Source organism: Oxyura jamaicensis, chromosome 1 (genome assembly GCF_011077185.1).
Source record: "Oxyura jamaicensis isolate SHBP4307 breed ruddy duck chromosome 1, BPBGC_Ojam_1.0, whole genome shotgun sequence".
Taxonomy (NCBI): domain Eukaryota; kingdom Metazoa; phylum Chordata; class Aves; order Anseriformes; family Anatidae; genus Oxyura; species Oxyura jamaicensis.
This window is the reverse complement of record NC_048893.1, coordinates 176332815-176358209: the sequence shown is the minus strand read 5'-3', so window position 1 is coordinate 176358209 and position 25395 is coordinate 176332815. Positions and strand designations below refer to the sequence as shown.

The window sequence follows — 25395 nt, the reverse complement described above, 5'->3', positions numbered from 1 at the left end:
GGGAGACCTCATTGCTCTCTGCAGCTACCTGAAGGGAAGGTGTGGGGAGCTGGGGGTCGGCCTCTTCTCACAGGTAACCAGTGATAGGACTAGAGGGAATGGCCTCAAGTTGTGCCAGGGGAGGTTCAGGTTGGAAATGAGGAGCCATTTCTTCTCAGAAAGAGCAGTCAGGCACTGGGATGGGTTGCCCAGGGAGGTGGTGGGGTCACCGTCCCTGGGGGTGTTCAAGGCAAGGTTGGACGTGGTGCTTAGGGACATGGTCTAGTGGGTGACACTGGTGGTAGGGGGATGGTTGGACCAGGTGATCTTGGAGGTCTTGTCCAACCTTGATGATTCTATGATTCTATGAAACTGGGTACCCCCAAAGATAGGTTGATGCTTCTACCCTACTGCTTTATCCTGCAGATCAGACAGCTCCTCGCTCATGGCACGAGGCCCCAGCTGCCTCATGACCCTGTGCATAGCCAGGAAAGCAAGTAAATTTTAAGAAAAGCGGAAGCCATTTCCTGGCAACAGCTTCAAGTAACAAAAGATCCCCCTCGGGAGGGCCGTTCTCCAGTCTTCCTTTTCCTGGATCCTCCCCAGCAGCTCTGCCTCCCGCCCGGCCTGCAGACACAAACACACAGAGAGCCGTACACAGATATTACCCGTAAATATTAACTTTAGTAACACATTAGAACCGGGTAGAACACACTGACTGGCCAGAAACCGCCGCCAGGAGGGGCCGCCGGGGCGCCGCCCCCCGGGCGGGCAGACAAGATGGAGGGGGCCCGGGGGGAGGGGGGGGGAGCGCGTCACGTGATGCAGTGGGCTTGGGGCACCCCTCGCAGGAGGCTGCGCTCCCGTGCGCGCTCCCGCGCGGCGGCCCGGCTAACGGCTGCAACGGCCGCAACGGCCGTAACGGCCGCGGTTGTGGCGACGGCCGCCAGCCCCGGCGACGGAGGCGCTGTGGAGGGAGCGGCGGGCGGAGGGACCGCGGGCGGAGAGAACGCGGGGGGGCCCGCGGAGGATGCGGCGGCCGGGTGAGCGGCGCCCCGAGGGGCCGTGAGGTGCCGTGAGGTGCTGGGCGGCGGGTGGAGGGGGCAGCCCTGGTGTAACCGCGGGGCACGGGGCAGGCAGCCTGCCTGCAGCCCTGCTCGGCTCCCTCAGAGCCTTTTTGGTTGGTTTCCGGATTGGTGTTGGTGTGTTCATCCTTCTCATCCGCTTCCTGAAGGCAGAGATCGAGTGTATCGGAATAACTGGGGCTCAACGTTTTTTTCTCCCTCTCACTGGGCTTTATATAATAATTAATCTCTTCAGGCATTGCTACAGTTCTAAATGCAAAAGGAGTCTTCGCTTTTTCTCTTTAAAGGGATTTTCAGTGCTCTAATTTAGCTTAAATGACCTCTTTTGGGAAGCATGCTGCAGCCGACTGACAGAAGGTAAAACGGACCTGCATCACATAAACTAGGAAGGGGGTTATGAGAGAGGGGCAGTGCGAGTGGAAATGTGTTCGGAGCACAAAGTTGGTTAGGAAAATTAGTGTTTGGGAGAGGCAGTAAGTCTTTGGAGCCTTGATATGTGTGTTTTCCTTTGAACGTTTATTTCTGTATGCATCATGTTGAAATGTAGGTGGTTTTCTTGGAAGATGTCTTGTGTACGGAGTGAGTGGCTTCAGTAAGTTGCAGTAATGGTTCAGATCCTTATTTAAAAAAAAAATATTGTGGCTATAATTGTACTTCTGTTAAGGTGGATGGATGGCTGTCATCCTTGTAAGGTGGTTTTTTAGCAAACAGGAGGACTGCTTCTCAGATCTTACATTAGCATGTTTGTCTTTCCCTGTATTGCGCATAAAAGGCATCTAAAAATAAATCACCAGCATGCGGAGGTTTGAACTTATTGTCATGAGAATCTCGCCTTATGTAAGGTCTGAGGAAAGTAAGTTGAGGCACATGATTTCAGGGAATGTAATATCTTTTTGTTGGCAGGGGGAGTCACAATAAAGTCACTTCGTTTCTGGATCTGATTAACATCAGTAGTATGTATTGTTTCCCTGTTCTTTCTCAATACTGAAATATTTTTTAAAAAGGGCAAATAGGAGAAAGCATAGGGAAGGCTACCTTTTTGTCTGGGATGTGATTGTTTCTTAATTGAGGTGTACTTGAAATGATTGGCGGACTTAATCCCTTTTTTTGTTTGTTTTTCTTAAACTAGACATTCCAGCTCTTGTGATCTCACTGCAGTTTGATTCCTGTAGGGGAATTGATTCCAGGAGGGGAAACGAAGGCCTGAGCCTGCGATTTCTTTCTGTGCAGGAATTAAGTCTGCCCAGCTAGAATCAGCTGCAGAATTGGAGCCAGAGGAAAGAGTGAAACAAACATACGATTATCTTCAAATAATCTTTACAATAAGGGTATAATCTTTGAGTCGCTAACTCGAGTTTTTTGTTGCAATGACAATTGGTACTGTTTTTCTGGTACGACACTTTTGTTAGGTTACTGTTCTTTCCAGCATGGGTTTGTGTAGCTGAACTATGTAAAACTTTATCTAACACCATTTGAAAAAAAGAAAAAAAGATACTTTGTAAACATGGTCTTCTGTTTTTTGTTTGGTTGTTTTTTTTTGTTTTTGTTTGTTTTGTTTTCTTTTTAGGCAGGGATTTGTGTGTGTGCATACATGTACTGCTGAGAATCAGCCTGCACATTGTTTCTTTAGAACGCAGGCCAGTGAGATGTTGAATGCATAGGCAGCAGTTCAGCATAGAATATTTGAAGGGCTTCTGTTTCTGAAAGCATGGGGCTTTTTTGTTGTGAGCAGACCTAGATTTCCACCCTCCCCTCCCCCAAGGCTGCCGATGCCTTGGAGTTAAATTTCTTTTCCACACTGTGTGGCCAGTTCAGTTTCCTTCTCTGCAAGTCATCCTTTCTTGCTTATTTTTAGCATCACTGAAATTCAAACAATCATCTTTGTTTCTGTTCCTGTTTGTATACTGATATTGTTGGTTAATTTCAAAGATGTCAAAGTAGTTAGAGGTGGTGTTGACACAAGCTCCCTCTGCTGGTTGGCTCTGCGGTAGTGCAATACAAGCATTAAGTAAAGCCGTGGGGTCTGTGTATTGTGTTATCGCTGGCTCATGCAGCAGAAGTGAAAAGGCACTTAAGAGCAGTGGCATACAGTGTTTCTCAGAGCACCGAGTTTAAGTTTAACATCTATACCTAGAAGGATTTTAAGTGCAAAGTTCTCAGGAATATAAATTTTAATCTAGGTGTTGATGTATACAGATATTCCTTAGAAGTGCTGCTGCTGTGTTGCATGCAGAATGTTGTAAGGTAAAGTATTGAGGGAGCTATTTGTGTACAGATTAAAATAAATTAATTACTTTGGATTCCAACTGGTACTTTGATACTCCATTGTGCTTACAAACTTTCCACTAAATTGCAGTTTTTGCTCGATAGGTGGTATGGGGGGGCTCCAGGCCTCTACGTGACTATCAGCAGAAGTAAATAATAAACCTAGTTCTCTTACTGATGTAGTACAGGAAGGGTGAGTGAAGGACAGACACTGTGTCCCTTTGTGTCACGGCACAGCCGAAGTCTTCTAGATCAGCCTTTCATAGCAAGGAACTGCCCAGAAGCAGATCCACAGGCACTTTTTCCCCATGTTCCAACATCTGTTGGAACAACAGATGAAGGCTTGGAACAAGCCAATGAAGGCTTGATTGTAAGTGGTGAGAAGCTCGTGAGGTGCATCCTTTTGAAAAGTGCAGTATGTCTTAGAGGATGGTAAAATTAACTGGGTTTCTGTTGTGATAACACAGAGTTATTTTATTGACATCTCCGTGTATAGTACTAGATACACGTGTATATTCCTCAAATACATTTTTCCCATTATAGACCTGTATTTTCAGGTATATTCAAACTGTATTTCAGGTATATTTAAATTGCAGATATACAACATTGTTGTAGATAAAGGAGATCTTTTCCAACCTTAATGATTCTATGAATGTATGAAAGGAGTGTTACACCTTCAGAAATCCTGAGGTTCATCATCTAGAGTTCACTGCTCATGTCTTCAGTCTGGGAAGTCCTGTGTACTTGCAAGCTTCTTTTTTGTATGATGGTATGAGTTTGTCTGACAAGGTACCCAGCTGAGCTTTGAGGTGTGGGCAATGCAGTATAACTCACCATAGATTTCAGAAGTGCTTGGAAAAACCTCCTCAAAGAGGAGTGGTTAATTGAATCATGTAGTCATGGAAAATAAGTCAAGTGGATTAAACACCTAGTGCAAAGGTCAGAAAGGAAGAGATAAAGGAGCGCATATTAATCTGGTTACCTCTAGAGCAGAATAGGTTCTAACTGTGCTGTAAAATTTTGATGCTATTTACTAGGATATTATCCACCAAAATAATGCTTTGTATTCATACCTTAAATGGACAGCATGTGTTAAAAAGAACTTCAATGAAGAAAATATTTTTTTTGTCTCAACGTCCAGTCCATGATGCATTTGTGCCTTGTCGAGTGTGTGTTATGTAGGGCAAATTATGTAGGTATGGTCACAATGGACCAAGTCAGAACCTGGTATGCTTAAAAGAACGAGACATTGCTGTCTTTAAACATGTTACACCATAAGTTAGTTTAAAGGTTTGCCAAAGTGAGATGATAAAGCTTAACAGCTAAATCATCTGAGTTTGTAACGACCAGAAGTTAAGAAGGCTTAAATGAATTCAAATCTGTGTAGAATGTGAAGTGACACATTTATTATGAATGTGCCATCTGGAGGCTTCAGGTATTTTCAAGACTTGCTTCAGCTGTAAAATGTAAAGTGAAGTTACTCTCTTAGTGAGAGAGGTAGGTGCCTAGAGAGCAGAGCTGGATTTGTTGGAGCAAAGTTAAACTTGATAGGGACGCAAAGTCAATTTTTTGTTTGCTTTTTCCTACACACACCTCCACTGATCTCAACATTTCACAAACTTCTTTTTTTCCTATTAATAATTACCCCCCTCCTTCCAAGCCAACCAAACAAAATAAACAAAAACAATGAAGTAAGTAGAACAATGCACGGAATATCTTGCACTGCAGGATTGACTGCTGGTCTTGAATAAAGAAACTGAACTGAAACTGTTTCTGAAACTTTGCCTTGGTTGTTGGCACAGTTCTGAGAACCAAGCATCAGAAACAAAATCATCTGGAGCAAATAAATGAAAAGGAAAGACCTGATTGTTGAGGAGAGCATTGCACCTAGATAGAGTTATGTTTTTTATTATTGAACGATCTGTTAGCCTTCATTTTATGGTGGTTTATTGTGATCTGCATCATGCTGCTGACGTTGTGTGGGATTCTCCACTGAGAGCTTTCTGGGCTTCATGAAACTTGCTGATGACCCTGAAAAAGGATTTTGGATCATCAGTGGCAGAATCCCATGAGGCTATAAGTGGTTAAAATTTTTATGTGCAGGATTGAAGGCCTCAATAAGCTCTGTAGGTCATGTTGATTGGCAGCTTTGTTCTTGAGCTGGTGCAATTTTCCTGAGGAAACTGGGAAGAGGGAGCATTGTGTAAGGATGGATTACACACATGTATGTTCGCTGAGCCATGATGTCTATCTACAGTCATCTCCTTCCAGCATTTAATGTGGTCCAGCTTGTTTCTAAGTAACAAATGACGACAATTTCATTTAATCACTTTTTCTTTCCAATTTTTCACTGTTTAGCAGTGCAAACTAGTAAGTTCATTTAGTGCTTTTGTGGCCTCTCAAACAGTTTTTTGACCACGATAGCAACTTTTGATTACACAAGATATGACATGTGTGGTTCATATGCCCAACAGTCCTACCTTTGTTTATTTGCATATACTTCAACAACTTTCATACGTAGTATATGCAGGAATACCAGCTGAAATTCTGAAATCCACTCTGCCACCGGGGGGTATTTGCTGTATCACAAACTTTTAATAAAGTTTGCTTGCATAATGGTGGTTGTTCAGTAGTACTGAATACTGCATTCAGTACTACTTCCTTACTTATCCAGTTAAGAAAAGATTGTGCTTCTGATGTCCTATCCCCATGACTTGCTATTTGTTCACCTTAATACATGGAAATATAATTACCTATTTCATACAGAAGAGAATATTTTGCTCTGAGACATTGATGAACATCTTTTCTCTCATTTAAAGGGAATTATTGTACTGCCTGTTGATGAAAGTATAAAATACACCTTTTGATAAGATTTTTTTATTACAGTGTTGTCATCTTACTTGTAGAAACTTCATGAGATACAGTAACATCATGGTGGATGTGGGAAAGTGGCCAATATTTACCTTACTGTCACCTCAAGAAATAGCATCTATTCGGAAAGCATGCGTATTTGGTACATCAGCCAACGAAGCTATATACATAACGCACAACGACGAGGTAAGGCTCTAAGAAAATGGAACAGATGCTCCCAATTAGTTGGTTTCAGAATCTGCAGAGTATTTAAGCTAATAATTTTGCAGAAGCACCATGTGAACTTAGCATGTTTCAAAGCATGTTGGATTTAACTTGTAATTATTTTTTTTTAGTCTTTTATGAGGATAATACAGATGGAGTATTTAGAAAACTTACAAATGACAAAGGCCAGGATTCAGAAACTTGGTATGAGTTAACATTGTGCTGTTGAGATGAAACAAGCCACGTGGTCTGGGATGTGTTAATGAGACGGTTTCTTGTGAGGATGTGTAGAGTAGGATTTTTTTTTCCAACTCTTACTCAAATCTGTAGGATTGAGTCCCCTGTAGTATAACTGTGGCTACTCTTTCCAAGCCACATTTAAAAGACAGCAGTGTTCCAGTTTCATAGTTGTGTACTCTTTATAGTGCAGATCCTTTCAGGCCAGCACAGATCTGAAGCGTTCAGACTCATTATTTAATTCCTAAGTGTCGTGGTGCTAACATTTTAGCTTGTTAACTTCCATGAGTGAAGTTTTGCTTATTAAGAGTCCATGTCAAAACTCTGCTGTGTTTTTATGAAGGCCTGGATATCACCATGTCTGCGCATAGCTGCATATAAATCACTTGAAATCAGTCTTCCTCTGTTTTTCAGGTGTTTGTTTTTGGACTGAACTGCAGTAATTGCTTGGGAACTGGAGATAATCAGAGCACGATAGTACCAAAGAAATTAGAAGCCTTATGTGGAAAGAAGATTTCCAGTCTCAGTTACGGGAGTGGACCACATGTTGTACTTTGCACTGAAGGTAGAAAATCAATGTTTAATAGGGAAGCACAAGGTACAAATTTAAGTTCTACCTAGTTTAAGAAGAATGGGTTAAGAGGCAATTGCGTCAATTCATTAATTGGGTAATGCACACTAAGGGGTCCTCATTGATCTTAAGTGGAGCCACATATATTCTGCAATAACTAAAGTAAGTTTCCTTTACACCTCCATTATGTTGCAACTCTGTATAATTTTACAATACTATTTATGACATGCTTGATCTTACCTGTGCACTTTCCTGTATCTCTCCAGTAATCTGGTCATACTGTGATTATATAATAGTTGTACACAAGGTGCATAATCTTTCAGCATGTGAAGGATTCTTGTAATAAGAGGATTCTTTCACTTTTTTTTGGTCCTTTTACTTTCAAGATGTCCTTCTCTAAATTCTTAGAATTCCGCTTATCATAATTTCCTTGGAATCTGTGATGATTTTATCACAAACTTAAATGTTTTTGCAGATGGTGAAGTATATGCGTGGGGACATAATGGTTACAGCCAGCTTGGGAATGGCGCAACCAACCAGGGCATTACTCCTGTTCAAGTCTGCACAAATCTGTTAATAAAGAGGGTGGTGGAAGTAGCTTGTGGCTCTCATCATTCCATGGCGTTATCCTCTGATGGGGATGTAAGTTGAAACCTGTTCAAATCATTTCCATCTTGAATGAATAGTGCAGGTGATAGCAGTCTGAAGCTCTCTTTCCATAGCATAATTACCAGATAACCTTTTCTACTGCTACCTCAAGCTAGGGTGTCCTTTTCTTCAGAGCAGACTTGAAAATAACCTCGAACAAATTGGAGGAATGATAGGCTAGTAAATGCTTGTCTTTCATTTATTGTATGTCCCTGTGATGAGACCAGGAAGCTGTGCCACTTACACATGGAAGAATCTTTGTAAGGTGCCAAACGGGATTACTACTTGCTTTGCAGTTCTGACATTTGAGGGGTATATTGAGTTGTTTGTATTCCGATTAGCCTTCAGTCTGTTTCCTGCCGTCTTTGTGATTTCCACACTGGTATAGAGGAAAGAATGTTGCTTTGCGCATCTCTAAATACTTTTGTATGTAGCTACTGATAGAGCATTTGTTTTATATCCCATATCTGCTTCGTGCTATTTGTTTATGTGGCTTAAGGCTATGTGTCATGGGAAACATGTTCAGCTGGTTTCCAGTCAGTCAGATTTGACCAATGCGTGTCTCTGATTTCAGGTATGTTACTGCATGGGAGAAAGCCTGGTTCAGCTCTGATCTTATGGGGGGGGAGGGAGCTAATTTTGGAACCTTCCTAAGCATGAAAATTGAAACAATTATGTCCATGCTGGTAATAGGAGCACATCTGTGTTATGGTGCAGTATGGAGTCATACTGCATTGGTTAATGCAGTCAGTAATCGGTGTTTTGAGGGTAGGAAACAGACACTGGGGTAGTTTTATTAGTCTGTGTTGTATCTCTGCAAGGGAGCCTGTGTTTAGGAAGGATCTTTGTGCTGTCATGTTTGATGACAAATGGTGAAATGATCAAATTTTATTTTTTGTGTGGGAAGGCAAGAATGTTCATGCACTAGTTTAACTAGTGTTGTCAGCTGCTGTGTGGTAGCTGCCTGCGACGGCCGTGCTGTCTTTTGTAATAAATATAACATGCTTGAAATCTCAGTGGAAGAGGGGAAGCTTCTTTGTATTTACCACAGAGCTGATATTTGCAGCTGGCTAGCTGTGGTGGCTAGTTAATGTACTGTAAATCCATCCCTTGTGTACTTTGCAGTATCTTAGTCTATTTGTGCTGGGAGGTTTTATCTGTTTCAAAATTAATTATATTGAAAGCGGTGAAATGTTTTAAGTGGAGTTTTATTTACAGAAACACTGGGCTGCAGAAAGCCTCGTGACTTGATCTGGAGTTTCAGAGAGGCACTGAATTTGGAAGTAGTCATGGAAATACTTGGCATAATTGATTTGTACAGTTGGGTCAATCCAAGTTTAATGCAATGCAAACAAAAAAAAATCATTAAGACATTCATGCTCTTCTGACAGAGGAAACTCGTAAGCTGTTTGGCATTTTGACCTAACTTCTCAGTTCTTATTTTATTTTCCTGTTACTAAAATACATTTTATAGATCAAAATAGTGTTAACCCTCCTCAGGTATTCAGTAGGGATCAAGGACCTGCCAAGTACAAGTAACAAAAAGCAAAGGACTGGTGCTTTTTCTTTTCATATTAGGCATGGCAAATGAATTGTAGGTTGTTTTTCTGGGAGGTGGGGGTGTGAGGGAAGGTTGTTTTTTGTTTGTTTGTTTCTGATGTCTGAGTTTTGGCTTGGTGTTGTGGTAAACTGGCACCCTAGGATATGCAGACTTTACATAAGGGTGTCTGTCAGTGAGCTTTCACATGACTGGCACGTCTGTGGCAGGTATTTCCAGGAGAACAAACTTTGACTGTCAGGAGTTAGAGAATAAACTATCAGAAACAGTTTTATGTCATGGCAGTATGTATGGGTGTGTATATATAACAAATACTGAAGGAACTGAAAATGCAAAGCTATGAATATTTTTACAGCGAACTACTTTCCTGTCTCTTGGACTTTCAAATGAGAGATACACACACATATACATACATACATACATACATAAATACATACATATATACACACAACAACTAATAACAAACTCTCTCTCTCTCTCTCTCTCTCTCTCTCTCTCTCTCTAATTTGTTATTAGTTGTTTGCCATTGGTTTTCTAAAGAGAATGAAATACCTGCAAAGCAGGGACTTCAGTATCAAATAACAGTTGTGCTTGTATTCATTTTCCCACCATCACACAAGCATGAAGGAAGTCCACTCACTGTACTCTTTGTCTTTTAGTCCAACTTATGTTTTATATGGAAGCACGTTCCTTGTGTTGCCTGTAGTCAGATGCTCCAGTTCTGTAGTTGGAAGCTGAGACAGTGGTATGTTCATGTTTCCTAGGTCAATCCTATTGCTCTTCATTAATTTTCAATAGTTGAAAATTATCTTAAGCATTTCAGCTAGTTAAATAGGACAGTTTATGTAATCTCATCCTGACTATAATAAGATTATAATTTACTGCTGTCATTACTGTTCTTAAGGCTTAACCTACATTTTTTTTTCTTTGTTTTCATGGACAGCTATATGCTTGGGGCTATAACAACTGTGGTCAAGTTGGATCTGGATCTACAGCAAACCAGCCAACTCCTCGTAGAGTTTCAAACTGTTTACAGGGTAAAATGGTAGTTGCCATTGCTTGTGGTCAGACCTCCTCCATGGCTGTAGTAAACAATGGTGAGGTAAGAATTGGTGTGTTCTCACAGTTTCTCTCTCTTACCTGATTTAAGAGGTTAACGTCTGAGCACAGAATAAGTGCTGATATGGATTACTCAGGTTAGAGTATGTATCAGTAACTACTGTGAGACCGCTTTAGGGCAACTATGCTATTAACTAGAGATCCTGTCTTTGCAGTAAACCTTGCTTCTTATGGCAAAGACTATTAGAACAAGATTTTTACTGGGTCTGCATCTGCAAGAATTTTAACAGTTGTATTAAGCATGAGTCATTAAGCATTATTTCAATATATTTCAGTAGGTTCTTGAACATACGTCTTGATTAGACTTTTGAAAGCTGCACAAATAAGTAGTTAATCTTTCTGCAAGAATACAATGAATGATCCTGGTTCTCAAGCACATTGCTTAACTGCCAGCTACAAAAACAAAGCAAGCTTTTGAACATTGCCCTAGTATTGTGCAACTGTTCCATTCCACATCAGAAATTTACGATTTGAACTTGCCTCTAGGTATGAACTGTAACCTCAAATTTACTGTATCACACCACGCTTGGAGCATATAGCATTTCCTTGTGACAGGAGGGACTGCAAAGGTCCCTGAGGTTGCGATGAGCTTTCATTGTATCTACTTCTGTCTTGATTTGTCTACCATAACAACTAAAGGAAAAATTGGAGCTAAACTGGGGGCTTCAACTTAAATTAATCCAATACATGATCAGCTGGTTAGAATAGCTTTCATTAAAAAAAAGTCAGCTGAAAATGTTGACACAAATTTTTGGTGTATTGTAAGTTTTATTGCAAAAGTTTTAGTAATTCAGAGACGAATGTATTTTAGAAAGCTTCTTTAAAAAGTAGCACAGGACTGAAGTTGAATACAGTCGATCATTGCAGTGTACGTAGTATCTTTCAGTCTTTCTATCTCTCTTGAAATAGTGTACAGTTTTTTAAAAAGATGTACGATTTGGACTTGTGCTTAATACTAAGTCTTAAATATTCTGTACTTATAGAGTGGTGGCTTAATTTTGTTTTCTTTTTGCAATCAGGTTTATGGCTGGGGTTACAATGGTAATGGTCAGCTAGGTCTTGGAAACAATGGCAACCAGCTAACACCGTGCAGAGTGGCAGCATTACATGGTGTGTGTATACTGCAGGTATGTCTAATGCGGAAATAGAGAATGCATTTACATTTCTAGCATCTGTTAAAACTGTCTTTGGAATCTATACCTGCCTGTAGATTTCACAATTTCAATGCTGAATTTATTTGTCTCCTTCAAACTATGTTAGGCTTATTAAAATAAAAAAAAAAAAGTAAGCTGCGAAGCACTTGATTTTGTAAATCTGAATGAATTGAATTTGGCTAGTGTGACTAAGTAAATTATGCTATGGTTAAAAATCGCATTTTTGTTACAAAGCGAATGAAATATCCTAGGCAAATATAAAAAAATAAGGAGAACTAGAAAACTAAGATGCTCAAATTTTGATTCTACATCAGTATTCTAATCAGCCCTTTAGGCAGGGCTGATTACAATCACAGTGGTTTTCGTTTCATTTAAGAAACAAAAAATTTTTTTTTGCAAGGTTGAACAGGTTAAGGCCTCTGTTAGCTTTAGAACGGCAGCTCTCAAAGCTTATATAGTAAATACCAAATTTTCAAATTATTTCAGAGTTGATAATGAAGTTCACTGTTCTTTGTGCAAGGAGTCTGCAGTTGAAAGCAAGTAAAGTCTGGGGAGACTTAGTAGGATTTCTATAGAATATTACTCAATTAAGACTTAAAGTAAGAAATGGGTAATTCCTGTAGGAAAAGACTCACTACATTTTCTATATGTTTAGACCATATTGTAAATTCTTTAGGAGGAGTAACCAATGAATGCTAAATAAATGAAGCTGAAGCTGGGAGTTTTCCAGTATTCTAGTTTTCCAGTTAATGTATCTTGTGCTAGCTTTAAGTACTGAGAAATAACATGTTCTAGTGCTAAATAAAGAATGCCTGGGGTATCTAACATCATCTAGACTAAGGTATTGTGTGCAACAATTTTCTTCTTTTTTCTTTTTTGTTCAGTAGTAATGCTTATACATTTACTTACAGATTGCCTGCGGCTACGCGCACACACTAGCACTAACAGATGAGGGTTTGCTCTATGCCTGGGGAGCTAACACTTACGGGCAGCTGGGAACTGGCAATAAAAGTAACCAGCTAAGTCCACTGCAGATCATGATGGAAAAAGAAAGGTAATCTTCCTGAAGCTGTTTCTGGGTTGATCTGTCTGGGCATGTGTTATGCAGTCTCTAGTGCTGGAAGCATGTGTGTTTGGGGTTTGGTGGGTTGTATTTTTATTGATAACGTTAAAATCCCAGGAAAGGGTGGTAACTTACTGTTTGCTATAGACTGAGTGTTTTTTGCTATCTGTAATGATTATTGGATGTAAACATTGTATACTTACCTGACACTGGAAATACTGAATGACTGTTAGGGTATTCTAAATATGATTCCTTTGATCAAAACTTTTGAGCTATAAAACCAATAAGCCAAGCTCTTAAGCTGTATTGAGGCCCACATTAAAAGGGTGGGGCGGGGAGAACTGACACATGACAAAAAATCAGTTTTTTTGAAAGTCTTTCTGGGTAACAGCCAACCATGGAAACAGAACTCAATTTGCAAGATTGCTAGAGCTATGGGTAGACAGTACCATTCTCGTCAGGGGTAGCAGTTAGCAGTTTCTTAGATAACATGTATATATCCTCCTAGTTTCCCAGACTTGTAGAAGATTCACCCTTGTCTACCCTCTTTCAGCATCTTTATCATCATATTTAGGACAGAAATCCTGTGGCTCATCTGCTGTTCACCTACAAACTTGGACCTCAGTCTTGTTCTTTGGACCCATGCGTATATCTATAATTAAATGTGCTTCAGTTTGGAAGCCTCGTAGCCTGTAAATCTCTTAAATTATAATCTCCTTTTAACTAGGAAACACTTGTGGCTGTTTTTTCTACTTTGTTTCCAGTTTTATATGAATAGAAAATCTATCTATGAAAGATGTCATTTTATAGATCTGAAGTGTCTTTATGGGAAGTCATTCCTATTTTTTCCTGATTTTCATGTTTAGCATTAAATGAAAAGCTGCACAATGCTGAGATTATTTAAGGATTTATAAATGGCTGGGGGGAAGAGAGATGTGGAGTTGAAATAAAGAAAGGAACCATCACAGTAGAAAGCACTGAGGCAAGACTGACTTGTCTGTGGAAGAAGTGACACTAGCAAAGTGAAATGAAATTATTTTTTTTTTCAAGTACTAGAAGGGAAATGTGTATACTTGCAATGGATTAACTTTCTTAATGACTCATTTCTTGAGTGAAATAAGGGGAATTGTTGCATTTAGAATTGTATGTGAAGTCAACTGTGGGATTATAATAAAAGTGGCAGTTGTTCAGTGACTAAAGGAGGGAGAAAATATTGAACTGCTTGGAGTCCAAGCGAGAGAGAAGTCACTTGAATTTACTCATCTTGCTTGACTTGACTCCCTTGGAAACAGTGCTATTAAGTGGGTGAGCTGACGTTTCCCATGAAGCGTATTAATGCTTCTCTTGGCCCTTTCATTTATATAACTCTTTTGAAATTTATGCATAATGTCTCTGACAGTTCCTTGGGAGCTGGCATTCGGTGTTAGTTTGAAGAATTTTGCACATACAGTTTGAAAGGAACTTCTAAACTTAGCTTTGTGTTAGCTTGGAGGCAGTTATGAAGGTACACTTCTGAATTTTGATGAGTATATACTTAATGTGCTGTATGCTTAACTCTATGTATCAGGTATAGTATAGTTGTTCTTAAAAAAAATCTGTTCTGCTAAGGGAAGAAAAGTCGGAGAAGAATGCTTTCGTATTGCTGGATAGCTATAATAAAATGTAAGTTGCACGTAAAATCATGACTTGTTTCATGCAGCGATCTCAATGTTGCTTAGAGCTAGGGATTCTGTTCTGTAAGGGAATAATCACTTTCATATGTATGCACTTAGACTGTTTGGAAAGACATTTGTCGCGCTTGATCTGTGTTTTTATTTATAATAAACACAAAGCACACAGAAGCCTGGAATCCTCTCTTTTTAAACATGTGGGGAAAACCACGAAAGCGTAGCTTTTACTTTTGAGCTAACTCTGGAACTTCTCCAGAATTTTGCTTAGCATCTGAACCAGGGACACGGGAAACATTTTGGCAGTCCCTTTAACAGAATGTGGTTCTTCTTGGTTCTTGTAATGCTTCAGATAGTGAGGTAGGGATTGCGTGGACAGTGGGAGAACAAAATAAGTAAGTCCGCATCAAAAGCTCTAGTATTTTAAGGAACTTGGTGGGGAGGGGGGGGGGTGTTGAAAATACTATGTGGATTTTACTTAATGTTAGCTCTTCAGGAACGAGGAGTTAAGTGTGTGTATTCACCTTTCCTCAAATGAAACTTTGTCCAAACAAAAATTACATTCCAAACAGTTTCAACGTTGATGAGATTAAATTAACAGCGAAATACGAAGTCAGAAACTAAGACAGTAGATTAATTTCTGTCTACGTACATATTAAAGGAGGGGCAGAAGCATTGGGTTTATTGAAAAATACGTAGGAACTTAATCTCAAAATGAGAGGAATTTTTACATCTGTTTGAAAGAAGTTTTGTAAAATGCTCTGTAAAATCACAGTAGTTTTAACTTTGCAGACTGTTCCCTAGCTGGAAGCTTTGTAACTTCCATAAGCATTTATTGAGGAGAATAAGTTTCTGATAGGTTTTAAAGGTGGGGTAGACTTTTTCCTTCTTACAGTTATGGGAGAAAAGAAGAAATGTCAACAAAAAATGACATTATCAAAGCAATACCTGATTACAGTAAAACCTACAAGTACTATGAAAATGTCATTGCAATTCTTAAATATTGATCTGTTCAAACAGAATCGCATTCACGCATGACAAAGAAGTACCAGAGTGTAGATACATAGCTTACTTGCTGTTATTTTGGTGCGGCTTTTGGGAGGTCACTTGGTTCCATACCTTTAAAGTATCTTACAAGGTTTCTTCTGTTTGCAGGGTTGTGGAGATCGCAGCCTGCCACTCTGCTCACATTTCGGCTGCCAGGACCCAGAGTGGCCAGGTGTACATGTGGGGCCAATGCCGCGGCCAGTCTGTGGTCCTTCCCCACCTCACTCACTTTGCCTGCACTGACGATGTGTTTGCTTGCTTTGCTACCCCTGCCGTTATGTGGCGTCTTCTGTCAGTAGGTGAGAACAAGTTTTGAGTTTGGTTAAACTCAATTAAACTTTGGTTTAATTATTCTTATAAAATGTGCTTTCATATTATATTCTCTGTGCATGTGTGTAGTGGTTAGTACGGCATACCACTTCTGTGGCAGGATGGTTCCTTGCTTTTAGAACTGGCAATTAAAACTAGCTCTTCTAGCTAGGGTCTGTGTGGCTTGGTTGAGGTATTTGAGTCTTGTTTCTGTATTTTAATTCTTATTGGCCTTCAGGGATGATTCTTCTCTTAACCTGATAATCCTAATTATTGAATCTTTACATCAAAAGCATTAATTTAGGGACAGTTTCAATCTCCTTCCTGTATAATTTTTCCATCTCTTTTATTCTTATAGGTTTAAATTTAAAATAGGTTTTATTCTTATAGGTTTAAAAAACAAACAAACAAACACTTTTTTTCTTAGTGAAAGCTAACTCTGCATAAAGGTTATCATTCTACTTTCAGTTATGATGGCTTTGTTAAATAAAAGATAAATCTGCCACTCAGGATTGACTGTGGTGAAGTTCAAATCTGCAGCCTTCTTTGAGGAATAAATTTAAGGTATTTGGGGTGAAAGCTGATCATCAGCATAGCTTGATGACCTAGAAAAAAATCACATGAGCAGGTGAAAGGGCATTGGAGTGTGGTTTGTTTAGCTCTGATGAGATGCCAGTTCGTGAATGATCCATACAGAGTGAACCAAAGGAATTTTTTGGTAGAAACATAACTTGTCTGTTAAAGCAATTTGTTTTAACTGTGTGTGTGTATATAAAGTACTAGCTAATTTAACAGCTCCTAATGGTGAAGAGTAGTTGTAGTATACGGATGAACAATCCGCAGTCCTGAAGGACACAGGAGACAGGCCACATCCCATGAGAGTGGAACTGCCTTTTGGAACTGCCTTTTTTTCCTCTCTCATGCTATGCTGCTTAGAGGCCATATGTTGAAACTCACTTGTTAGATGCATCAACAAAACCATCAAATAGTGGGTTAAAGTTATTTTTCCTAAAACTTTGGAGTATTTGCTTTACTACAAGTCTTAGCCAGCTCGTGCTGCAAATCTAGGATTTCTAGAGAGACAGAACAGGACCTCTCTGACCTTAATGTTAGGAATGTTAATGTCAAAGAGCTGTGATCACACAATTGTAATGTACTTCCAAAATTGCTGAAGTCCTGTGTCCTTGATAGTAGGTACTGAGTTCTTGCTACAGTCTCTCTTCTTGTAGCACTGCTGTTGGATTTTGTGTTGTCATAATTGACTGACAAACTGAGGTAGCCTGCAGGTTGTTTGTCTTTGCCAGGGCTCACTAGCATGAACTGTCTCCTCTGCTGGCATGCAAGTGGCCAACTGGTGACGTTTTCTTACTCTTCAGGCTCAGGTCACAGTGTGTCAGTATGTGCCTCATTTCTCAAGTGAGCTGTAGGTGATGCTATAGACTCCATTTACCGCTGGTTTGCACACTGGTCCCTCTTGGTGTAATCCAGGCAGTGGTGCTGAGCTCAGCTGACCTGGCACTTGCCCTGAGCTGCCAGAAGGCTGGTAATTTCATTGGTGGTCCCCACGTGGAGAGTGAGAAAGCAAGTTCTCCAGGTACTTTGCATCCTGGGTAACGAGTTGGAACAAGGACTGCTGAGCACTGCTGCATGGAGCTGTTTGGGAGCTGTCCTTGCCAATGGAAAAGGGTAATGGAGTCAGTCATTCTTCCAGACTCACCCCAGAGGCCAATGGAACCCTGGTCCTGACCTATTTTCCTTCACATGCAGTTACTTGAGTAGCTAGCTTTAATTACAGTGATGCCTGTGTTCTGTTTAAGATGCTTAACATGTTTTGTTTGTTTAAAAATTGCTTCTCCAGAGCATGAAGACTTTTTAACAGTAGCAGAGTCTCTGAGGAGGGAATTTGACAGCCCAGAAACCTCAGACCTAAAGTTCCGTGTAGATGGGAAGTACATCCACGTTCACAAAGCTGTTCTGAAAATCAGGTAGAGGTCGTGTTCCACAGCTCCTGTTTAAACACAATAGCCTCTGTATTCTGTCTGAGGGGAGGGAAGAAAGTAAGTGGTGGGGAGGAACCCTAAACCTGCAACACATTATCTAGGTGTCTGTAATCACTTTAAACGATTACGGAAGGAGTTGAATCAAAATTCTGCCTTAAAATGGTCCCTATTCAGTCTTCACTGAGCCTGTAAGTTATTCCTAGAATAATAAATCATGTTAAACTAGTCTGACTGCAATGCATACACAGATGCTTTTGTAGCATAGGTCAAATTAGAGTTTTATTTTGATGCATAAGTATAACAAAGCACTAAATCCAAAATGTGGACTGTTTGCTGTGATCGTGTATGGTAAAATATTTGTGGCTGTTGTAGAGTGCGCCAAATACATAGTTCAGGGGGACTGTAACATAACACTCGTGTACATACAGATGTTCCAGAAGATGTCTCTGTCTCCTAGGTGCGAACACTTCAGAACCATGTTCCAGTCATACTGGAATGAGGATATGAAGGAAGTGTTAGAAATCGACCAGTTTTCTTACCCTGTGTATCGTGCCTTTCTTGAGTACTTGTACACAGACTGTGTTGACCTTCCGCCTGAAGACGCGATAGGTATTGCTTATGGTCTGGTTGTGTTAGACAGCAGTCTCCAGGCAAACTGAGAAGGGGGATGAAGAATAAATGTATTAATGTGGGCTTCTAGTCCTGCCTATGGTGCATTTTACTGGTGATTTAATAAAGCTGTCTTTAAAGAAGTGATGCATATTAAGAAATAAACTGTGAGCAGTTTTATTAGTTGGGAGAGAAACGCTGGGTTAGAATACTTGCATATCTTACTGATTAGAACCAATTATTGGATAATGTGAAAGAATCTGTGTGGATGTAATGAGGGAAACTTGGGTAGCAGAGCGAAGAACAAGCTGTAATTCAAGCACAGATTTTTATAGTGGTAACTTTTTGCTCACGTTGTGCCTGTTTTGCAACAGTTCCACTCCAACATTTAGGTATGCAAAGCAGTGGAACAGATTGTGCATTTACAGAGGTTAACAGGATTGTGGCATGCGGTACTAGAAGGCCTCTCTTCCCATGTGGTGATAAAATACACTTCTCTGAATTATGACCTACTTGCAAAAAACACATTATTGCCGTATAGAACACTGCACACAGAGTATAGACAAAACTTGTAGCCAGAGATATAAATTGTTGAAAAGGCAGAAATGATTACACATGACTAATACGATGACATTTTAATTGCAGGACTTCTGGATTTGGCTACTTCGTACTGTGAAAACAGACTGAAAAAACTGTGTCAACATATTATCAAGAGAGGAATTACTGTGGAAAATGCTTTTTCATTGCTCTCTGCTGCTGTCAGATACGATGCAGAGGTAAACTTCCAAAGTTCAGTTTCTTAAATATGTGGCTGCTTTCTGACCCTAAACTGAGGAAAGTACTTAGTCATATTTTTATATAAACTCTCTCTAACCTACAATCAGATAATGCCGTCTGCCATTTTCAGAGTTTGACAATATGTAGCCATTGGAATTACAAGTTTCATTGCAAATACAGGTTTTATATCTTTTTCCCTCATAAACTGGTACTGAGAAAGTGAACTAGCACACGGATATCAAAAGTTGATTTAAGTCACAGGCAGAGACTCACTATCTATAAATGTTTGTGTTGCTTAATTCATGGTAAGAGGTTATCATGCTGTGCCAAACTTTGTGAATTATTATTCTGGAGGGGGGGGGGAGGGTGACAGGGAAAAAAGGGAAGGTTAAACACTAAATCTTAAACAAGGGAAAGGCTGAAAAAAACAAAGCAAAAATCACAACATTATGAAGAGTGGTTTTGTAAGCCTTGTTTGTAAGGTTGTGGGTTGTGTGTGATGTCACGTGATGGTAGGTTTGGGGTTTGGGGATATGTTTTTTTTGCCTTTTTTTTTTACTTGTTTAACTACAGTCAATACACTTTCAGTCTTTTAAAGTACGCTGATGAAATGGCAGGGTAAGAACTCTTTTTATGGACCTAGTACATTTTGAAGACGGAGAATGTGTGTGAAATGGGAGAAAGGGTAGCAAAACTTTCCTGCAGAATGTCTGACTTCAAGATCAGGTCACTAACATGCAGTTTCGTGATCAAATGGGTATTCCTGGGATTCCTTCAGCCCTTTGTTTGGAATAGTATCTGCACATCATATTTGCAGCCTGGTTGGTTTTAACTTGCTACTTTAAAGCAGTTTTGGTAATCGGTAAATGAATACATTGCTTTTTCTTGCACTTAATATCTAGCATGTCCTAACTTACTTCAGAGCCTAATAGCATGTTGCTAGTTTGATGTACCTTATCCGAAGGGCTGCCTTAGAGCTGAAGTCATAATTCAGGCACCATTGTGAATAAAGATTTCATTGGTGGGATTTCCTGGAAAATAGGAAGCTTTCTGTATTTTTGCCTTACAGAAGATTGTTTGTGCAATGGGTCTTCAGTATATCACTGACTGTGCTTGTAAAGGGTAGAAGAAATCCAGTTACTGAGCCTTGGCTGTACCTTATTAGCTAAATGAAGTTGGAAGTGAAATGAGAATGGTTGACCCAAAGGAGGAGAGAATGGGTGACGCTGAGATGTTTTTTGTATTTTTTATATTTTTATTTTTAACTAGAAGTATAGATCAGGGTTTGAAATTGCTTGGGTAACGTAGTTCATTCAAGGGACTGTGTGTCTGGAAGACAACAGTTAGAAGAACCCACTTCACTTATTTAAAACACCCCCATGACATGAAACTCTCCTATACTTTCTTTTGGTGATTGACTGGATTGAAGTGGCTGAAACTAGTTCAGGTTTGGCTTCTTATTGTAAGATTTAAAATAATCACTGGATGTACGTTGTACCTTTTTTCACTTAAGTCTATATTAAGTACAGTTTGCTGGGAGTGCATCCATCTGCAAATAAAATTTATAGTTCTTAATATTGAGTTTTAAACTTTCCAAAGTTTCACGTTAACAATACAATATTACTGTTACTGTATGCTTCTGTTGCATTGTCTTGGTATGTGAGTTTTTAATAAAGCAGTGCAAAATACTGTAATGTGTATGATGTAGTTTTGTTTAAAATGCCAATTCCTTCTGTTATTAAAAAAGAAAAACCCTCAGTGTTCAGTTCTAATAAGCTTGTCTTTTCTTCATTGCACAGATGCCATACAAGTCAAGATCTGCAGCTTCAGAAAGCCTGGTTTTAGGCCAGGACATATTTTTATATCACTGCTGTGTCAAGAGCTCACTGGCACGCAGTGGCTCTAGCTTTCAGTAATTACTTTAAGTGAAAACATGAATACTAATCAGTCTTTCATACCTCGCGTGGCTTAAAAGCTCTGCAAACTCTTATGCCCTACTGCAGTGCCCAGTCTGCTGAGCAGCTAAAGCGAAGGAAAGCTGTGTTCTCGTGTGTGAAGCGCTAGTTCCATGAATTTATGAAGTGCTCAAGGAACTAGAGCAGGCTGGGGAGTTGCTGTTCTGGAAAGGCTGTGGCATCTTCTGTACTGCAGCTCAGCTCTACACCATAAAGAATAGAAAGAATAGATTTCTTCAACAGTGGAGCTAGAAACAGGAGCGGGAAGCGTTCTGTGGTCAATGTTAGATTGACAGCTAGTCTCTCTTGTTTTTTAGACATCCTTTCTCTCTGACGTCATGCAGGTGCAATGATGGTGTCTGTGAGGCTTTTCTAACCCTGAAATGGAAGGCACTGCCCAGTAGGCCCATACCCAGAGCACGCCTTCTGCAAGAATTGCTCTGCTGCGTTGTGCCAGTGTGTTTCTTTTGAATCATTTCTGGGCCATGTGTGAAACACTTTGTAACCTGGGTCTGTTTGTAATGCACAGAAAGGCCTTTGGCCTAGGCTTTGCTTTAAGCCTACCTAGTAGACACACTTCCATTGAGCCTGGTGAATGCACCTCAAGGCTTTATTCAAGTCATAAATTAAGTAGGAAGTCAAGCAGGCTTGTATGTAAACTGGAGTTCATAATATGGAATGGAAGAGCTGAGTTCTCTTAATCCACTGTCCTGGTTATATATTGCGTTACCCTAAGATTTGTACTGGGTTTTAATAACTGTCAGTGAATATAGATGGAACTTTTCAGGCTGGGAAACTTTAAAAATACGTATCGCTCAGAATCGCTGGCTCTCCTGACCGCAGCTCTATAGGGAGATCCAAACTGTGGTTATTTTGTCTTTGTGGCCATGTTATGTGGGTAGAACCATTCTTTTCTGTTGCGCTTACATTGTGACACTGGGAGAGGGGAGGTTGAAAGACACTGGGTTAATTTATTTGTCTAGTTCTCTGTAAAAAATAAAGCTTAGAAAGGCATCAGTGCCTGACTGGATGTAATTTTCTGTAATGGAAGAAAGATAATGAGACTCTTTTTTTTCTTTTTTTCTGTTTAGGACTTAGAGGAATTCTGCTTTAAATTTTGTGTCAATCATTTGACAGAAGTGACACAAACTACAGCATTTTGGCAAATGGATGGTCCCCTGCTCAAGGAATTCATTGCTAAAGCCAGTAAATGTGGAGCCTTTAAGAACTGAAATGAGGCTGTAAGTTATGGGTGTTTGTAGGGATTTCTGCACCACGGGTTGGTGTAACTGCACAGGTGGAAGCGGCAAGTGATAGTGGCCTCTTGTACCAGGAGCTGTGGAAGGCCACAGCAAAAACTGATGTTCTCTGTGCTTAAGAGTGAGCTGTTGTTAAATGTTAAGCAAAATACTCACTTGCATTCAGAAAGTCTGGATGGTGGAACCAGTGCAAGGTTTCAGATGGAAAGACTGCTGTGTGCAGAAGACACCAGGTCTTCGTAAGGACATTTAGGTGAGGAAATGACACTTGTAGAGCTACCTGTTAATATTTTCAACGTACTACTTAAGGCACTGGCCTTCTGGGATTATGAGCCACTGGATGATGTCACTTAAATCATTAACTCCCCAGAACTACAAAGAAGCAAATGGCATGGATATCTCTTATTGCAGCTGCATGATTGTGAATGACATTGCCATTTGCTGTAATTAACCACGCGTATTCGGTGCTGAGAAAAGTGTGCAAAAATAATGTATCCTCAAAGCCTGCAAAAGAAGCCTGCAAAAGTAACCCTGAAGAAAGGGGTACCTAGCAGACTGAATTGGAAGTAAAGCTCTATATTTGAGTACATCTTAATACAAGTTGTAATGTATACTTTATAATCTGTTCAAGCAATGTTTATAATGGTTAATGGAAGATTTCCCTCTCTGACTTCAGATTACGTTGGTTCCCTTGGAGGGAAAGGGGCACACTGTTCTGAAAGTTTTTTTTTTGTTGTTTAATTAAGTATTGTATAAATTTAAACTACATGTAATAAAATTCACTTTTTGGTACATGTTCAGTAGCCAACTTCTTTGTAGAAAGTTTCGAGTTTGTGCTATGTACAGTACCCATGTTGATTGAAATAAAAACACCACAATCCTCCCAGACCATGCATGTGAGTCAGCACAGACAAGTACCTGGAATGACCCCAGAACCAAGGTTAAAATGCAAAGAGCAAGCAGTAGATTTACTTTCATTACCTCACCAGCTCTGAAGCATTGTTTCTGATCCCTTCCTCCTTGCCAGTCCTCTGCTTTTAACCCAGTCCTCCCACCACCACCTACTACTGATTTTTACTGATCTGGCTGTGCTTGACAAATACCCGTAATCTCAATTTCAAAATGCAGCAAATTTATTTGTAGGCGCTGCTGTCATCCCTAGGGTTTTACAGTCTGTATCTGATTGCTTTATGCTAAGTCTGTATGTGAATGCTGACACCGTAACCTTACAGTAGCTACACAGACATACCTACTCTTCTTACTGTTCTTCAAAGGTGTCGCATCTTCCCCCAAATGCAGGGTAGAACAAAGAACCTGGAACTTCAGCTGTGAAGGTAATATTAGCCACAGATCTGCTTGTTGGGCTGGACCTTGGCTCAGTTTTGCAGAGCCTTGAGTTCTGCCGTGTTGCTAGAGGCCAGGGATCTCCTACTGCATGACAGTAAGAGCTCAGCCTAGGAGCGTGTGAAGAAATGCTTCCACATCTGTCAAAAATTGTTTTTAATAAACAACTTGTTCTTGCCTGCAAGCTCTAGACTAAAGGTCTAGATGGTGAAGGGGGGCCAGGGGGGACAGCAAAGTACAGGAATGTCCTTGTCAGTAATTCAGATTGCTTCAGTGTGAAGGGAAAAAGAATTGGTCTAAGTCATGTGAGCTTTTGGGTGAATTTACATCTTGGTTTCCTAATAACGGCTAAATCCTTGCTCCATGGCAATAAATCGAAGGGATTCAAGTCGGCATTTTCTAGGTAAAATAGCTATGAGTGGATGTTGGGTCCTTGGCTCAGGTAATAAACTATTTTGGGCCAGCTGGCCCAAAATGTTCACACACAGAAAAAGGCCAGTATTATCTTTATGGGGTGGGAGTGTGGCAACCACTTCGGTTACGCTGCCTACCCCTCTCCAACTTCATACTAGCTCAGGTTGGGTTTGTACTAAACGTTGAGAAAACAACTGTGCCTGCACGGTGGTGGCTGTAACAGCAGCCTGTTGGACAAGGTGCAGTTAAAAACAGCGGTGCAACAGCGCATCACCTCCCAGGCCCTACCCTATGCCACAGCGGGGCCGCAGAGCATTGCTAAAGACACAGCTTTCTTAAAAATGTTTTATTAAGTTACTCTTTTGTAGCGAAACAATGCTTTTCTGTATTCAAATAATTTTAACATAGTAGCTTTTCAGCCAAAACACCTAGAAGTTGCATCCTTCCTTAATGGAGAAAGGAAGAGACGGTCCCTTTGATTGAAATCCGTTTACATTTTGATTGGAGAGCAATAGCAAGCCCTTGCTGGCCTGCCTGCAGACACCATTTTACCTTTGTCATTACAGCAGCTCTAATTCTTCATCAACTGCTTAATGTATGCTCAATTAAAAAAACTCCTGTTTATAATTCAGAAGGCTTCTATGAGTGCAAGTTCTGCTAATTTATCTTCTTTGGAAAGCCAAAGCAGCACTGTGGTCCTTAAACCAACACCGCCTATATGCAGACGGTGATGCAGCCCCCTCCCACAGACAGAAGAGGGCCGCTGCAAGTAAAGTGACTTTGAAGAGTATTCTCTGGCAGCTGATGCACCCTTGTCTTTGAGGGAAAAAAGTCCTGGGGGAAGGGGTTCTCTTCAGCTTCAAAAGAGCCAAATTTGGTGTATATCACTCATTTATCCACAATGAAATTTAAAGAAAGGGACAACTTAAAAGTTATTGCAACAGTGAGGTATAAAAAAATGAGTAGAAACACCCAGTCTTTGCTTGTGTCCCTAACTTCAGGGGAGGGGGGGGAGGGGGCAAGGAGAAACCACTGACACACTGACCTGACGTGCTCTATGTTTTCTATTGTTAGAAAATTCTGACTATTGACACTGTTACAGACAGAGCCGGGGGTTATTCAGACACTGTACTAGATGTACTGGCAGCATTCTCCTGGGGGGGAAGGACGACTTCTTTTAAATCCTGCAGTAGCTCAATCTGGTGATCCAGTCTTTTCCTGCTTTCCAGAAGTTCCTGAATTTTTTCTTCTGTCCCTATT

General features: G+C 40.2%; 2 protein-coding genes across 5 annotated transcripts in view; one reads left to right on the top strand and one right to left on the bottom strand.

The window, feature by feature from the left end:
* Positions 1-948: 948 nt before the first annotated feature.
* RCBTB1 (RCC1 and BTB domain containing protein 1) lies at positions 949-23175 on the top strand. 4 transcript variants are annotated; one of them, XM_035323091.1, is made up of 12 exons: positions 949-1022; positions 6236-6386; positions 7056-7206; positions 7688-7854; positions 10362-10520; positions 11557-11664; positions 12603-12745; positions 15577-15767; positions 17636-17762; positions 18235-18386; positions 19032-19162; positions 22210-23171. In XM_035323091.1, exons 2-12 carry the CDS (start codon positions 6243-6245, stop codon positions 22348-22350), a joined length of 1614 nt encoding a protein of 537 aa, XP_035178982.1. In that variant the 5' UTR covers positions 949-1022; positions 6236-6242; the 3' UTR covers positions 22351-23171. The 4 variants fall into 4 exon arrangements, with proteins under 4 accessions (XP_035178982.1, XP_035178972.1, XP_035178963.1 ...); XM_035323081.1 differs by having other exon boundaries at positions 955-1022; positions 6216-6386; XM_035323072.1 differs by lacking the exon at positions 949-1022 and adding an exon at positions 1294-1421.
* Positions 23176-24466: 1291 nt separating this feature from the next.
* Positions 24467-25395, bottom strand: part of LOC118173150 (histone-lysine N-methyltransferase SETDB2-like) — a 44555-nt gene continuing 43626 nt past the window's right edge. The window contains exon 23 of the mRNA XM_035337485.1: positions 24467-25390. Coding sequence (XP_035193376.1) covers positions 25251-25390 — 140 coding nt within the window. The 3' untranslated portion in view covers positions 24467-25250. The remainder of the gene's footprint in view (positions 25391-25395) is intronic.

Bases quoted from the DNA above. Each gene is read 5' to 3' on its own strand.
- RCBTB1 (XM_035323072.1), top strand. From the start codon at position 1,399: ATGCTGCAGCCGACTGACAGAAG. The intron at 7,207-7,687 runs GTAGAAAATCAA...ATGTTTTTGCAG, and splicing joins TGTTGTACTTTGCACTGAAG to ATGGTGAAGTATATGCGTGG. The intron at 11,665-12,602 runs GTATGTCTAATG...ATTTACTTACAG, and splicing joins ATGGTGTGTGTATACTGCAG to ATTGCCTGCGGCTACGCGCA.